Below are 17,453 nucleotides of genomic sequence, written 5' to 3'. Positions count from 1 at the left end.
TTCTTTATTCTGCTTACTTTTAAGAGTTATTTAAAGTTAGTTTATACATAATATATCTATCATTTCTGTGTTCTAATTTAAATGTTACGAAACCTTATTATTATGTCATAATTTATTTGTGACATAGAATAGGTTATGCCACTCACGAATAATATAATATACATTTATAGCATAATGGAATAAATATATAACTATAATCAATTATTCACTAGATAATACTGAAATAATTAAGTATGAGCTAAATTATTTATTCCTTATGCAAAATCATAATTATGACGCAAATATGTGCACCATTCAATTACATCGCTTACTAATATTATAATATTAAAAGTAAAGGTATGACATAAAGATATTCGTCTTCTACGTCTTCTAAGTACTTACATGGGATAACGTTATAAATGTATTGATCGCGCTCCTTTTTTTATTGCACGTGGATATACATCTCCAACGATCAGGGAGAGATTATAAATATTCCGCGCAAACATAGTAGTCAGATCATCGTACCCACACTAGAACTGCGTGAAACAATGTTCAATTCCAAAATCGATAAGTAAATTCATCATAATAGAATGTAATATAAGTAATTGCTACAATCAAAACAATTGATTTTTTATTGATATGAAATCAGTTTAAATAAGCATTACATTGAGATTACATCGATTAATTCCGAAATCAGTCATTATTCAATGTATGATAGATACTGAGAAAATCGATACCATAATCAGTGCGCATATTCACTTTGGTATATTAGCTATATTAGAGGTGCGTTCAGGGAGACGCAATTAGCGCTATTTGTGTCATTCTATCCATGTTTTACGTCTAATAAACAACGAAGATAGAATGACAGAAGTTATGCTAATGCACCACTGAACAACTGATTTGAAATTAGTATATTCATAATAAAAAAGATCCAATATAATTATTAATTACTAAAAAAAACTAAGTAAAGTGTTAAAATAAATTCTAAAACATTATAATAATAAATTTAGTATTACAATATATAAATATAATGTACGTATACATATTTAATACTTATGTACATAATATATATATATAAATAATAAGTATATAAATTCAAAAAATCTTAAAATAACTTATTTTTCAATAAAATGTTCCTTTTTGCATCAACAATTTACAAAAAAAAATAAGAATAATATTTTTTCCATTATATATATAATACAAACAGATTAACTATTACATGACTATATTACATGACACATTTTAAGTATAAAAACGTAATACATATATGTCTACTATTAATCTTCTATTATGTAACATACTTATTTCGTTAGTTCATCCTTTAGTTATTTTATATACAGTTTTGTTTATATAATATAAAATCAGTTGATAATAATTTAATGACTTATAAGAATATAATGTTATGAGATAAACGCAAGGATAATAATGTTCTTCGTGGAAAGGCATGACGTCAATATAAGAAACTGAGTGAATCACCATCTAAACTTCTCTCTCTATATATTTTCCTTATATTTCGTGAGAGTACAGCTTTCTTTTCTTTCGAACATCGTAACAGTAAATAGAATGATGACTAAAGGTATAAGAATTTGAAAGATCCATGAGATTTACAAAGTTTATATTTATCTACCTTTTTGTTAAAACATTACAGTTTTATTGTATCAATTGTTTGTTACTGAGATTTATCTAAGTTAACATTTTACAAGTAAAAAATTAGACACAAGCAAAATAACTAAAAAACTGAAGGAAACATTATTTATGCTTATGTTATATATGGCACGACTGTGAAGATAAGAGATTAAACAGGAAAGGGTTAAAAGAGGAAAGCGTAGGTATAATTTGTAACTATACCTACAAGATTATTGATTATATCGTATAACATACTGACACAGGCTGCTTTTAATAGAAGGCTGTCTGTGACGTACTATTTTTAAAGATGGCAGAACAAAAACATGGATATATATATTCAAACAAAGCCTTTGTTTCGATACAAACTTATAAAAAAATGTTATTCTACACTTTCAACTTATTTTTTTACGATTAAAATTATCCTCTCTTTCCGAATAAATCATTTCTATCGATCCTGTGTGTATAGAGTAAAGAAGTTAAAAGATAATTTCTTTCAGTAAAAATGCACAAGATATACATTAAATAAGATCCAAAAGTTTCGGACCCAAGGATGTAAAAGAAGTGATAAAATGAAACAATTTTCATTTGTTTCATCTGTTTTATTTTTTTCATGTTTTCATCTGTTTTATTTTTTTCAGTGTAATTATTTTCATTTCAACACATGTTTTAGAAAAATAAATTAATTTTTCTATACTAGTAAAAAAATATTCTGAATTTTTGTTTTTAAAAATGGTTTAAAACACTACGGAAATTATTTTAATTAAAATATTATCTTTTATTTTCTATATTTTAAAATTTGATTTACGAAAGATATCGATTATGAAGAAGTAATCTCCACAATTTTAAATCATTTTAAAAATTCAGAATGTTTTTTAATTGTATACAAAAATTAATTTATTGTTTTAAAAAATATATAAAATAAGAGATAACTATAAAAAAATTTAAATGATTGTATTATTTTATTTAATTTATTGTTTTAAAAAATATATAAAATAAGAGATAACTATAAAAAAATTTAAATTATTGTTTTATTTTATCACTTTTCCTATATTTATGGGCCAGAAACTTTTTCATCTTATTGCATATTTTGTATGCATGCAGGATAGTTGATGAAGATTTTCCCGGAAAGTGTCTCATGTATGATAATCGGTGATCAGAATCTTGAGGCGTGAAAGGAAAGATGGTAGCAAAGTTGATGCATCTCTGCATATCGTATATGCAAGTAGCATGTGCATGGCAAAAGTATGTAAATAAGTACAAATCTTACATAATAATTTTCTGTTCTGCAAGTTTGCCCAGAATTTTAAAGCTTTGTTTATCATACTTCGAAAAATTTTTTAATGTTATTATATAAATAATTTTATATATTTATTTCATTATTTTAGGATTATTTTATGATAATATGAACGTATTGCATGAATACAATATGCTCCAATGTGCATTACAGAATTGCTCGATGAACTTTGTAACTATCATTAGGAAGGTCTGCAACGTATCATCAGAGAATGGTTCCCATTCGAGAGTGGTAGAGATCCGATAAACGATCACGAAATCAGAACTGTAGTCTGTTTCTGTCAAGAGTGCTGTAACGTGAAAAAATACATGCGCATTATAGCATGCGCTCTAATCGTGCGCTTTTTCCAAAAAAGTTTATTTCAATGTCAATATGTCTCCTTATCCGGTTACAATTTTGCAATATAATCTTATTTTATTAAAAGGAAAAAAATAATTAAACAATGTGTATATATTAAATTTCAATATAAATATAAAATTATTTCTTTGATCTTAATATTTTAAATATTCATTTTAAACGACTTAAATAATTTTGTGAATGGCAGCGATCTAAAACAGTCAGTACAAATTTTTGGCACTGCCTGTTGAAGCTATTGGTACCTATTTTTAATCGTAAAGCTAAGAATGTCTTGAAGCCAAACATCTTTGAACCAATCGAGAGATGTCATGACCTAGAAGAAATTAGTGAAAGTAGATACACAGAGAAGACTACAAATCATTGACTCAGATTTTACAATTTCGGAATTCAACTTTTTAAACAACTAATTATTATAATTAAACTGTATTAATATACGATAAAGAGAACACATCTTTCTGCACATTTTCATGCAAGGAACAATTTTGTACACTATATGCTTCCTTTGTAGTAATTGTAGTAAGTAAAATACGAACATTCATTGTAACCAGCTTATCCTAGTAGTGACGTAAATTGATACATATTACGATGTAAACCTATACGATAAACTCCATATTGAATTAATGAAAACATAAAAATAGAAATAAAAAGCAAATCGCAAATATGTAGTTTATGTGATAAAAGATTGTATCTTTTAAAGTTATTTTGTAATAATCGAGTAATAAAATACTGTTATAGAAAAACAAATGTAAACTATTTTAAATGTAGCTTACTCCAAAAATATTAAATATAAAGCGTTTTGTCAGAGTTAAATTATAATTGAATGTTCACACATTTCTCACGTAAGCAGTAAAAGCAATTCAATCTAATTGTAAGCTTGCCTTAAATATCAATATATTCCATCCCTACGTAATTGATTTCCATTATTTTATAATAACAAATTATTGTATAAGTAATAACTCAAAATAACATTCATATAGTAACGAAAACTATTTTAACTAATAATACACCATTTAGATTTACTCTCTCAAACTAAAGAATATTTATTTACACCCTGTATATAGTTTTAAATGGTTGAAAATTTACTTGCTTCCTCTTACATAAATGAGACTTTCATCTTTTTTTATTATTATATTTGTTTAATTTAAATGAAATTTAAGAAAAAGTACTTATGTTATAAAAGAGATATTTTACGGTATTTTTTTTTTCATTATTTCTCTTTCGCCATAAGTACATAAATAGAACACAACACCTCATGTGCCAAAGAGTCCCAATCTCTTTTATTCGATTTATACAATCGTCCAATCCCATTATATACGTTAAATCAAGTAAAGCTAATGACTCCAAAAGTTGAAGATAAGAACTGTTAAATACGATTTAGTCGATAATACGTTCAGTATCATCGACGGCATACATTTATGTTTACTTTTAACCGAAATTCCTTATTAAGTAAAATAAAAACATAATAATCTGTAAAATTGCAAAACAAATTTCCAAAATTCTCTCTTTTTGATATTATAATATGATTAAACATGATTTTTTCGTTGTTCAAAATATACAAAGCCATCTTATTTTTTTTTTATTAGTTGTAACTAATATAAGATAAATATCTACAATTGCAATTTTCTGCACTTTTATATGCTGTGTACAACAGCAGATTTTTCAGGTCAAGAACTTAATTCATAAAAATACTGTTTATATCAATACATTAATAATAATGCAATTAAGATTAGCTATACACTTCATAAACTTTAGTATAATAATAGACATATATGTTATATACGTGTATATATTTTCGACAAAACTGTCTGAAAAGTTTTGGATAGCACGGATAGAACTAAGCCGAGCAACATTTGAAGTTTACATGCGACCAAAAGTAGTCCGATTATGAGAGCTTCTCTCATTGTTCAACGTGATGAATAGCAGGAGTCAGGATTACAAAGCTCTCACACGAGGGAGCCATATCTCATATTAAATAACGTCAAGGAGGAAGCTTATAGAAAAGATGGCGCATAGAAAGTGCGGAGTCCACGTTTCTCGTAAAGATACTAAATATAAATGCTGTCATAATCGAACGAGAAAAAGTAGTCGAACGTTCGATGAAGAGTACAGAAAAATAAACTGCGTTTGGAATACCAGACGATGCATACGCTTAGTTTACGCATCTCGTATAAATCCACTTTGAGTCCTTTCACCGCGGCAGGTGTCTACGCATACAATAACGGAGGCGGATACGCGCATACGCAGAAAAGTGCAACGAGTGGGCTTTCACGCGAAGCAATGTAGCGTGTTGTCGCCGTCCTGGCCGTCCAACATGGAAATACCAAGTGTAGGAATGCAATGTATGGTTTTCAACCTGCGCAATCGATTTCCTTTGAATCAAAGTATAATTAAATGTTATATATGCTGCAGATCGATTAACATGTTAAAAGATTGAGAAAGAGAATAAGTGAACGCATTTTACTGACACTGAAAAAAATAAAAATAAAAGATGAAGAAATTTTTGCAAAGAATTTTTTTTTAATGTGTAATGTATATTAAATGTAATATATTTTTAAAATATATTAAGAATATTTCCATCTCTACTAAAAACTTCTCTCTCTCTCTCTCTCTCTCTCTCTCTATCCCTCTCTTTCTCCGCTGAACTAAAAAACTATACAAAAATTTTGGAAAGAAAAATAGATTTTATATATTTTTTTTCAAGCGTTCGATGAGCAAAGTAGATAACATAACAGATAACATAATAGGGTAAGGTTGCCAAAATCGCACCACTTTTTACTTAAAGGCTCATAACTCAGAAATTATGAAGAATGTTCTTAAGTTTTTTACAGCATAATAAACTGTACTCTTTTCCCTTTCTTATGTAATTTTTTCATAATTTTTTTCCGCTATTATAACGTTTAAAATCAGGATTTTTTCAATATTTTTTGCGATTTAGGCAACGAGGAAATTCGTTGCCTAAATCGCACCACACCAACATTCCTCATTTAAAACATTTGATAATGTAAAAAATTTAAAAATTACAAAAGGAAAATAGGAAAAAATTGTATGTTATTATGCTGTTAAAAATTTAAGAATATATTTTTCGTAATTTCTGAAACACATGATAATTTCAAGAAGTAATTTAAGGAGTTTCTACGTGAAACAAAATAAACACTTCATAGATTTAAAATATACATTTTTACATAATAATGAATGGAATAAAAATATAAGAAATGGAAAAATATTAGGTAACGTGCGATTTAAAAAATTAGATTATGGTGCGATTTAGGAAACTAGAGCATTTTTTAACTTTTATTTATTTTATCTATAAAAAAAATGTAAAGCAAACTTTAATCCTATTAATTTAATTTTAATAATATTTTAATCACGACGAATGGTCAAGACTTAGACTATTTAACTTTTATATTATATTTTCTGTAATTCTGCTATGAAATACGTTGAAAAATAGCTATCACGATTTTTTTATTTATGTAAATAACAACGCTCTTGTTGCACTTCATGTCACGAGTATAATAGAGTAGCATTACAGTATCATGTAGATCTTAAATAACCCGTAAGAAAATATATAAATACAATAATTGAATTTTTAAGCGAGGTAGTGCGATTTAAGAGCCGGTGCGATTTCGGCAACTTTGTAATCATAGTATGTTGAATATTATGAACAGAAAGAAATTATGTAGTAAATTCTTTTCCTTTAAATTCTTTAGAAATAAAAATTGCACTTTATTATAGATTGCAGTGTCTAATTATAGAAGAAAAGATCATTTATGCACAAATAATCTCAACAGTAGTTTTGAACAGCTTAGCAAACTCCTGGATCTCTTTCGCTTTATCGTTGAGAAGCAGCGCTGCATGCAGCACCAGTTATCCTTGAGTTCGATCCCCTCGATTCGATTGGATCGCGAGTGTGCGTGACCGCGGGCGTACACGCATGTGAGTGTGAATTCACGATTAGATTTATATGTGTTGACCGTGCGTAAAACGCGATTTGAATGTAACCGCGATACGCTGGCCGATCGGTCTAGGCTCTCTGTAATTTGCGTGCTACTATCCTCTTCCTTGAAATAAATTAACTTGAAGTACTGTGTTTGAGTGTGAGTGTGTGTATATGAGACTTTACATTTCTTCAAATGTTCAATCTTGCTGGCTAAATACTCTTTAAAACTCTTTAGAGTGAATCTCACTATTGTGTATTTTTGTAATTAATCAAATAATTTCATGTAATTTAATGTAGCTTGTAGATGGCATTAATTTTCGAGACAATAAAAAAGCATATTAAAGCGTCTTTACAGCACTTTCAATCCATGATTGTTATTATTCGCTTAATATTTAATATCATTCTTTATCATTCTAAAAGTCTTCTACCGATTTTGTAATAATCGTAAAATTAATGAACAAAATTTAAGTGCATTTCATTATGCTTATAATAAATGGGTAAATATTATTTGTATATGCAGAATTGTTACGTGATTGCACGGACTTTGTAACTCAATTCTATACAGATTTTTTTTCTACTTTTACGTCACGAGAGTATTGTTGATTCCAAGATATCAACTTATTTCCGCGAATATTAAATTGCTTGTGCATCAAGGTGTTGAATAAGTGTAAAAGAACAAAAATGAAGACGAGTCGTTCGATGTCGCGACTGAATTAAATATCGCAAATCCACTTGACAGAAATGAAATTTTCGCAATCTCGACGTAATCTACTAATTCCGCTAATTAAAACGCGTAACAAACATCATGTAATTATACCGCACGATGAATTGGAGAAAGTGCAACATCCAACCATTTCTACAACTACTTTTCCAAGCTTTAAACTATTCCACTTGCCTTCTAGGGATTAAATATCAACGAAGCAGTAAAAGAGGTAAAAGCTTTTTCATCAAAGAAAATGAGTGTTTCATCAAATTCATCTCGAAAATATAATGTTTGTTTGTTTATTCTGTGATAAATACGTTTGTATTTATAAAATAAATCCACGATGCTTTTCAAGAGAAATTTTACCGGTTTTCTACGCACACTGTATGAAAATTAATTTTTTCGCTTCACACGTTGTATCATATCGCAAAGCTATCATGTCAAAGCAACAAGAGAATATAATATTCTCGCTTTAATTTCATAAAATGCATTTATGTTTCACGAATAAATTATCAATTTGGCATGTTGAAAATAAGATACGATTTATATGAAATTTTTTTGTCGATTTTAATAAAATTATCGTAGAATTAATTAATAAGCATTTTACAAGTCATTTTATTACGCTTATAATAAAATATTAATTATTAAATTTATTAAAATTACATTTAATAACGTTTCCAAAATTGTAATTATATTAATATGTTTAAAAAAGCACTTATATGCCATAATAATATTATTTTTTATTATAATTATAAATTATATGTATATATATACTTTAAGTAAGAGACAAATTGCATATTTATATATTAATTAATGTTTTTATAAAATTTAAAATGAAATAATAACAGCAAGGAAAAATATAACAAATTAGTTTATTGACTTTCCTTTTCTTATTTTTTCCTAAACCTGTTTACTATATCCTTCCTTGCTCGTTATTACTTTATTTTATAAAAGCATACATATTTAATCAATATATAAATATGCCATTTGTCTACTTCTTAAAGCATATATAATTTATAAACATAAATAAAAGAATTGATTAAAAATGATAATAAAAATTGTTATCTTTATTATAAATCTATTTCAAAATTAAGTTCTAAATCTTTTTGTGAAGTTTTATTAAATATGCTTCTCAGATTTTATTTTAAGAAAATCATAGTTATTCATAATATTTGTAATAAATTATTTTGATACTTCAAAATTAATTTTCAATGTTTACATAATATTCATATCAATAATCAGCATGGTACAGATACAACTTTTCGCAATTATAAATTGAATGTTGCGTTTACGGTATATCCAATGGATGAAAGACCGATTCGGACACGTGCTTGCGAGCAAAGGTCATTGAAACGCGAGCGCCAACCGCACCTCATTGTATCGTCATTTTCACTGTTGAAACCGTCACGCATGAAATACGTCATTCCATCTATGAAATGGGGATTCACAAATGCAGTAGTAAGCTTATATAATTCGCATGACGCGCATTGATAGTCTCAGTGCGATGAATACCAAGGATTTATGTCGCGCACAAAGATTTCCAAATGCTTGGGAAAATTTGATTGTTACAGAAATTGAATTCTCACGTCTCTGTAATGTTCGTGATAACACCAAAAGTCCAACGCAACGCAAATAATATATTAGTCATGCTGTGACTGACGTCATGCGTCCACGTTAATGAAGTTCCTCGTTATAGAAATACCTGAGGTGTACAATCAGCGATTTTAGGAATGCGAATGTATATATGTAGATTTTATTCTATCTTCGTTCAGTCGCATAAATTTTTCAGCAGGTTTATAAAAGTTCTACATCTACGGAACAAGTTATATCCATTTTGTTCTTAATTAAATAAAAAATTATGCCCTATTAGAAAACTAATTTGTAGAAAAATAATGTAATTTTAAATACTATTGTGCAAAGTAAAAAGAAAAAGTATTTTAAATTTATCCATTCATTTCTTTTTTAAATATTTCCATCTCTGATAAACAAAGTTACTCGCGGTAAAGTGTAGAGCGTCAAAGTTCTATTAGATTATAACATAATTCTTCATCACAGTATCGATAAACATCGAAGATAAATTATAGTACTTATATATTTGTTCACACATTTCTCGATATAAAGAACGTCTGTTATTTTTTTCTTTTATATTATACTTCAGATATGAATGCACACGCAATAAAATTAAGAATTAAAAAAAACAAAAATAACGCATTTTAATATCTGGAAATATGTGAAATATTATATATATGAGTCACTATATGTAGAAAATTGCGAAAGAACGAAATGAGAAATAAGAATGCATAAGGGGTGTGACCGAGGGTGAAAAATGGAAGTAAGAAGGGCAAACCGTCATTTCCGACGGCTGCAAATCTCGGATTTTATGAAGCGTGGAATAAACCATCCTTTCGTGTATAGAACGTTTCGCAAAACGTTTAAGAGGAAAATGTTGATGGTCACGCCATGACATGCAATTTATGCTAATACTTGTATGAATTTTGTGTTATCGTTACATCGTAATACAATTATAAGAGTATATAAGCAAAAATTTTAGAAAATACGAAAAATGTGATCAAAAATGATTCTTACAAAAATTCTTACAAAATTATTCTTTTAGACTTTTACGATTAAATTATTTTAATAAAGCGAATTATGTAAAGAAAAATATATTAAAATATATATTAAAACGCATTCTGCTTTAACTGAATTAAAGATAAAAAAATTTTCATTTATTTTCGCATTTTTTTAAATATTTAATTTTAAATAATTCCATACTTAAAAGTTTTCAGAAAATAAATGCAAACTCTAAAAAAAAAAATGCTGTCAATGGATAAGTACGACCATTGATGTGCTGCTGAAGCTAAATGCCTTGAACAATACCGTATGATTATAACTGTCACACGTGTACTACATGCGAGTGACAGTTTCGTCTCATATCAGATACAGAATAGCACACGTAAGTAATCGTAAACGTTACATTTGATGTAAAAACAACACCGCGACGTACCGAGAGGCGAAGACCATTTCCAGCATGATTGGTAGCCCTCTCGAGTGGCTGGTGGGCGGACGGGTGGTTTCCCATTTCTCTTGGACGGCGATGTTTTCACGACGAGCAATACCACTCGCGTCAAATATCCAAATACAACAGATCGTTGGCAGTTCCACGTATCCTTTGATGAACCATACGCGATGTCACTGACGTCTAATGACATCCACGCTCAGTGACACAGGTGTGGCCTTTATGTAGCACACTTATTTCTTGTACAATATGAGAGAGAAAGAGAGAAAAAACTTCAATTAGTGAAGTTTCTTGTTATACACCTCATATGCCAACACCTTAAAATTTTGACAGATCTACTAGAAACACTATATGTAAATCTGTTCATCAACTCTTTCAATTCATCAACATCGGCCGATCCTTAGATTTTTTCCACTTTATTACGATGTACGCTCTAAATTTTTATATTATTAGTGAATCCTTTCGATGACATTCCGTAAACTTCCCACCAAAAATGACGTCAAAGGTACCAGTGTAGCCACTCGGTGCAAGCACTAATTGTATCACGAAATCGAAATTGGCTCGATCTCACGCGACAATCATTCACACACTTGATACATCACAACCGTTCATGCATCATCAGGTATTACACGCCTCACAAGTCGCGATCAGCTCCGAAACGCTCCACGCTGGAGCTAGCACTTCGCTCACGCGTTGATCGTAACCGACCAGGGTAATTTTAGTCCGGCACAACAGCCACTGAATGGATGCCGCGAAAAGGCAGAAGGAGAGAGCGAGAAAGAGAAAAAGAGAGGTAGGGGCAAACGCTACTACTGGTGATGGATGTCGCGATGTGTAGAGGACATGGCGGCGCAAGATGCTCCCGAGTGCCGGCCGGTAAAAACGTAGCCAGATAGACGTGAGAGAGGAGACCGTTGCCCTCTCCTCTTTTCTCCTACTCTTTCCTCCTTTTCTTCTTTTTCTTCCTCACTTTTCTTCGTCACTTTTTATCAGTGACCGTCCCGAACTGGTCATACGACTTGCTCCAGGCTGACGTCAGAGATTCCACCTAGAAGAGTGGGATTCTGATCAGTCTCTCTCTCCGTTTCTGGTCTCGCGGCTAAGTCTCTCCTCTCTCCGAGTAGTTGACTCTCTCTACCTTGGGCCTGCTGGTCGCAGATGTTGCGAACACCTCACGGATAACAGTGGAGAACCAAGTATTCTGCTGCACGATGCAATCAACTCTGTCTTACGTGATATCTTACGATCTCTTTCTGTTATTTTTAAACGATGACTGTCTGCGTCCTCAATACGTTGCTACAAAGAGCACCGCAAATTCCAATCGTATTTTTCTTGCTCTCTAGCCGAGTTATTCTTTTTTTTTTTACCGCAATCGTCGCTTCCTCAGAAAATATGACAGTTTCGTCATCAAGAATATTTTCAATGCAAATCTCACGAATTGTTACAAATTCAATTGTGTAAATGTCGGACGGACAGGAATATTAGATACTACAAGATATGAGACTAGAACCAGCTCCATTTAACTTTTAAATCTGACATTTGTACGTTCTGTAGATGGACCTTTTCTCTCAGAGCACTTCCCACTCGAGGATATTACGTATAATCAATTAAACTAACTTCACACACTGTTTTAATGCACCAATTAATCACGGCCGAAAAGACTTCGGTATATTTTACAAACTAGTTCTCATGTGAATTTTCGTAATTTAGTCGATGCAATATTTTCCCATCTAATCAGCCGTTGGGTACAATATTTCCGACGAGGCAATTAATGCATCAGACACCGGAAAAGCATAAATAAATTGATCTTTTCAGGCGTTATTGTCTTTTTAAAATCTTTGTACGTTTTCTTTGATGTAATTATCCTTTTTTTATCGCTAATGCGAGAGATTGGCACACGATATCAGTGTAGAATAAAAATTTTCTCGCGATAGATAAAAACGTTTGTCGCAAAGACTATAATGCAATTATCCTTGAGATCGTTTAGCGTGCGTCAACTAATGGAGCAGCAACGAAGCGCAGCTACGCGACACAAGTTCCCACGTTTTTCCGTTAGCACCGTCGCCGTCACGCTCAGCTACTTCCGGCGACCCCACCGGAACTCAAAGTACGTTTAATCTCTCGCTTGGAGAATCCAGTTGAAGCGTCCAGGAGTTTGACACTCTTGTAAACCACTCGGAAAAATCATCTATCACTTATTTCCACTCCAGCAAGATTTATGCAATCAAGTGAATAAAAACGCACAATCGCACAGCACGACAAAGTTCTTCAGCTTATGTTGACAAGAAAATGATTAAAAAATTAGCAAAAACATTCACGTTTAAAAAACTGTTCAAATAATTGGAGTAGAAAAACAATTTTTCATGTAATCCAACGGGCGGTGCCACGGCTTTCGAATGCAAGCTTAACGTTTTCACGATCTGATGAACGCGCCATCTAGATTCACAGGTAACACAGGTAGATGATTCAACAATATAACAATTTCATGGAGGACGCGAAGGAACGCGAGGAACACTTATCAATAAAATTCAAATTTAAAAAGGGTATACCGCCGCGCTGTTTCACTTTTGCCGTACAAAACGACGTAACGCAACATTGTAGCAACTTTCACCGAACGGTATCGATGAGAAGAGTTCGTTTGAAGGTACACTCTCATTAAAAATATTTTCTCGTAGTGTTTATCTTCTTTATATTTTCTAGATAAAATGCTCTTGCATGATATGACTATAATAAAATTTATAAAATATATTTTATTTAAATTTATAATTTTTATACATAAGATTAAGTTTTTGTTCCAGATTTGTTTTTATTATAAATGTTTTGTACGTTTTTCAAATCCTTTATCCATATTAGATATATTTTCCAAATAATAAAGTTCTTCATTTCTCAACCGATAATTAATTTTGTAAAAATTACATATAGGTATTTATAACCCATATACTGTATGCATAACGTGTGTATATATATATATATATACAATTTTAACGTTTATTAATTTTTCGTTATACGAGCTGTATATAGATATGCTTTTTATTTCTTGAACTATATAACGACAAATTAATAAAATTTAAAATTGAATTTTACAATCAAAATTAAATTTAATTAAATATTCTATAATACTTCTTTGGTTAAATGAATATTTTTTTCCGGTGATACAAATATACATTATATATATTTTATATACAATTTCAGGAATGTGTACATAGGAAAAGACAGCCCTCTCATTTGAAATCGGCCGAATAAAAATCAATCCCTCCTCTTTCCTCTAACGTGAATGCCTTGGCCCCGAGTTGGACCCAGGTTGCTTCCTTCTCCCTACCTTGCGAGAGTCTCAGGGATATAGTTAGACTTTATAGTACCCCGATCATCGGCTTCCGTTCGAAGTTAAATCGACGAAGCAAAACCGGTTTTTCACATGATTACGCATCGTTTGAGAGGATGACTCGAACTCGATTTCTGAGCTGTATCAGAGAAATTTACATCGACGTTGGCAATCTAAAGATCGCCGTTACGATTTTGTAGATGTTAGATGACGTTGCCGAGACGATGATAAAGAGTTCAGGTCAACTCAAAACGAAAAGCCGGGATAGATATCAGAAGTTTACGGTAGTGAGAGAAGCAGCTGCCGAGGCAAATGCTCGTACATCTGCTGAGACCGAGAGAAGTTTACCACGGAGTCTGACACATCTTTCAGACGAGAGAGCTTTCTCGTCGAACAGAATCTATTTTCTTTTAGGATACAAAAACTTGAAAAGTATTGAAAAATTATGTTATTTCCTGCTATTAAAAATTTGTCGAAATAATTGACTATATTTTGATAAAACTTTTTTGTTATGTAAATTCTAATGAAAGATTTAAATTTTAAAGCAATTCTGGAAATAGAAAAACGTAATAACTTACTTATGGAAATTTAAATCTCACTCAACAGGATTGAATTTACATATTTCGATGAAATAACGGAAGACTTAAAAGAGTAACTCATTAAATAATAATTTGATTTAAACGAGTAATTAAATATATTACTTATTGAAAAAGAATTAAAAAAGCTACTAATTTAGTCGAGATTATTTAATACTACTCTATGTAATTCAAAACTGGCATATTTAAAACAGGATTACATTCTTATTACGTAACTTTTATATTATTTTTATTATATAATTATAACTTTAATCAAGTTGCACGGTTAAAGCTTTAATTAAACAAAATGTAGGTTGTAGCATCTAATGGAGCTAAAGTTCTCAATGATGTGCGCCCTTCAAGCAGCTGCAAACGTGGATTTACTTTCCACGTTTAAGGGCGTGCGACGAAAATGATGAAAGAAATCCAACATCTGCCTTTGCTCTCCTACGTCTTCCTATACTTTCCGATTTGAAAGCTAAACACAATATTAAATGTAGAAAATTTGTTATAAAAATTTTTTACATTTAATGAACGTGCAGTTCTATCAAACCTGAAAAAATCTAAATTCTGATTAAGCAGAAATTTAAGAAGGTTTAAAAAAATGGCTGGTAATTTAAAAATTAAAAATACTAGTGTTTGTAATTTCATTATAATATTATGTATCATTAGCACAAAAAACATGGTAAATATAATAAAAGAAACATAACAGACAGAAAACATAGATTTAAGTACAGCATTTTTTCCTGCTAGTTTATATTTTTTGTAAAATAAAGAGCTTTCTGTTAATAATATAACAATACAAAAAACTATTTGAATAACTCAAATCTTCTTACACTAAAGCCGTAAGACGTAATCAGTAAGCGAATTGGCCAATCACGGTAGAGACCGTAAGGCCAGTAGCGAATCCAATCTTACGATTTCCTTACTACTTACGTGTTACGATCTTACGTTTTTATATGTGCCATGGGCTTAAGAAATCTTCTCACGTGTACTTCAACAAGAAGCACAAAATATAAATGTGGAATTTTTTATTTCTATCACCGGTAACAAAAATAACTTCGATTGATAAGATTAAATGTCTCGTCCTTCTTATTTACTTCAGCTTGACACCGTATATGTATATTGCGCAGAGCGAATTATATCATTATTTTAGCACATGTTGTGATCGTGGCCTTGTCCCTTATTTCTGCATGCAGTAGAAATCTCTGCGGCCGCTTCGAAAAAGGTCGTGAGCCGCAATCGTGCGTCGCCCAGCTGCGACTATTTCGGTCGAATTTTTTTACGTTATGCACACAGCACACTCAGCTTACGCACGTACAAGAGTTTCACAATACGTCATGGTGCACGCACACTCGAAATACCGGGTGTTATGTGTGAGCACAGGTGTAAAGAGTAACGAACGATAGAGGTGCACTTGTGTCTCGTGATCAGAGGGCGACTCCCAACATCTTCCATGAAACCTGCAACTACGGTGACATAGGCCATAGCTATTCCGGCAACACCCTTTACTCGTCGTGCGAATTACTGAAGCTTTGATATCCGACTGAAGTGTCACAATAAATTGTAAACTAAAGAAAAATTAGAAGAAGAATAATTAATATCAAGATTAGAGAATAAATGTCTAATTTCAATGTGTGTGTGTGTGTGTGTGTGTGTGTGTATATATGTGTATACATATATATATGGTAGATTTATCCGTTTAGTTCACAAAAAAGTTAAATTTAATCCATAAATAAGTTATTTATATGGATTATATTTATTTTTTAATAATTAATTTTTTAATATACACAATATTTGTAACTGATTAGAATGTAAGTGTAAAAAAGATATAATAAATAATTCATATATGAATAAATATAAAATATATATATACAAGTTTAAAAGTTAAATACACAATCCTAAATAATTCTGAAAGCTTTTAAAGCATTCGAAATAGTATAATACTAACTTTTTCAATTTTAAAAATAAAAGTGATTATATTATATAGCTTTTAGTGTTCTTTTATCGATATCTTTCCGATATCGATAAATTTGATGAAAATACGTTCTTACAACCAACAGAACTTCCGATAGTAAACTTTTTAATATTTTCGAACTAATAGAAGTTTAAAATCTACTATATCAATATGTTTTCTCAGCGAGTATCCTATGACTATATTTTCATAATAATAATAATATTTTAATGATTATATCCACATGCGAATTTTAAGGAGCGTAACGAAGATATTGTTAGACTAAATGTATTCACTTACAAATTATAAGTGACTATGTATAAACGAGTTCGAAATACTCGTTCGGCACAAGTTATGGCATGTGACGTTGATAATAACCGGTTTCGAGGATACTGCGTACTATTGCAAAATCTATTTACTACCGTATCAACAGACGAATAATTGCATTACTTCGCGTATGCAAAAGTATATTACGTCGCTTCAACTGTCGGTTCATAACTACATTTATTACGAAGAATACCTCGTTAGAAACATATAAATTTTCATAAACTTCGTTTGACAAAGTGGAAATAATAAAATTAATGATTTTTCCATTGTTAAAAAATGAGAAAGAACAATATTCTTGCCAATATTAAGTTATTTATCTTACTTTAAAATAATTTTTGTTTAAAGTACATGTCTTACTATTTT

General features: G+C 30.5%; 1 protein-coding gene across 3 annotated transcripts in view; it reads right to left on the bottom strand.

The window, feature by feature from the left end:
* numb (NUMB endocytic adaptor protein) overlaps positions 1-17,453 on the bottom strand; it is a 68,989-nt gene that overhangs the window by 14,596 nt on the left and 36,940 nt on the right. For 2 of the 3 annotated variants that reach the window (XM_018453949.1, XM_018453950.1), the window contains exon 1: positions 10,901-11,197. The exons of the other annotated variant lie outside the window; for it this stretch is intronic. In XM_018453949.1, the coding sequence (XP_018309451.1) occupies positions 10,901-10,975 (75 nt within the window). In that variant the 5' untranslated portion in view covers positions 10,976-11,197. Of the gene's footprint in view, positions 1-10,900; positions 11,198-17,453 lie in introns of those variants that run through there. 3 annotated transcript variants of the gene reach the window in all.

Source organism: Mycetomoellerius zeteki, unplaced genomic scaffold (genome assembly GCF_001594055.1).
Source record: "Mycetomoellerius zeteki isolate Tzet28-1 unplaced genomic scaffold, Tzet1.0 scaffold415, whole genome shotgun sequence".
NCBI lineage: Eukaryota > Metazoa > Arthropoda > Insecta > Hymenoptera > Formicidae > Mycetomoellerius > Mycetomoellerius zeteki.
Note: the sequence above shows the minus strand (reverse complement) of the source record. Positions and strands in the feature narration are given on the sequence as shown.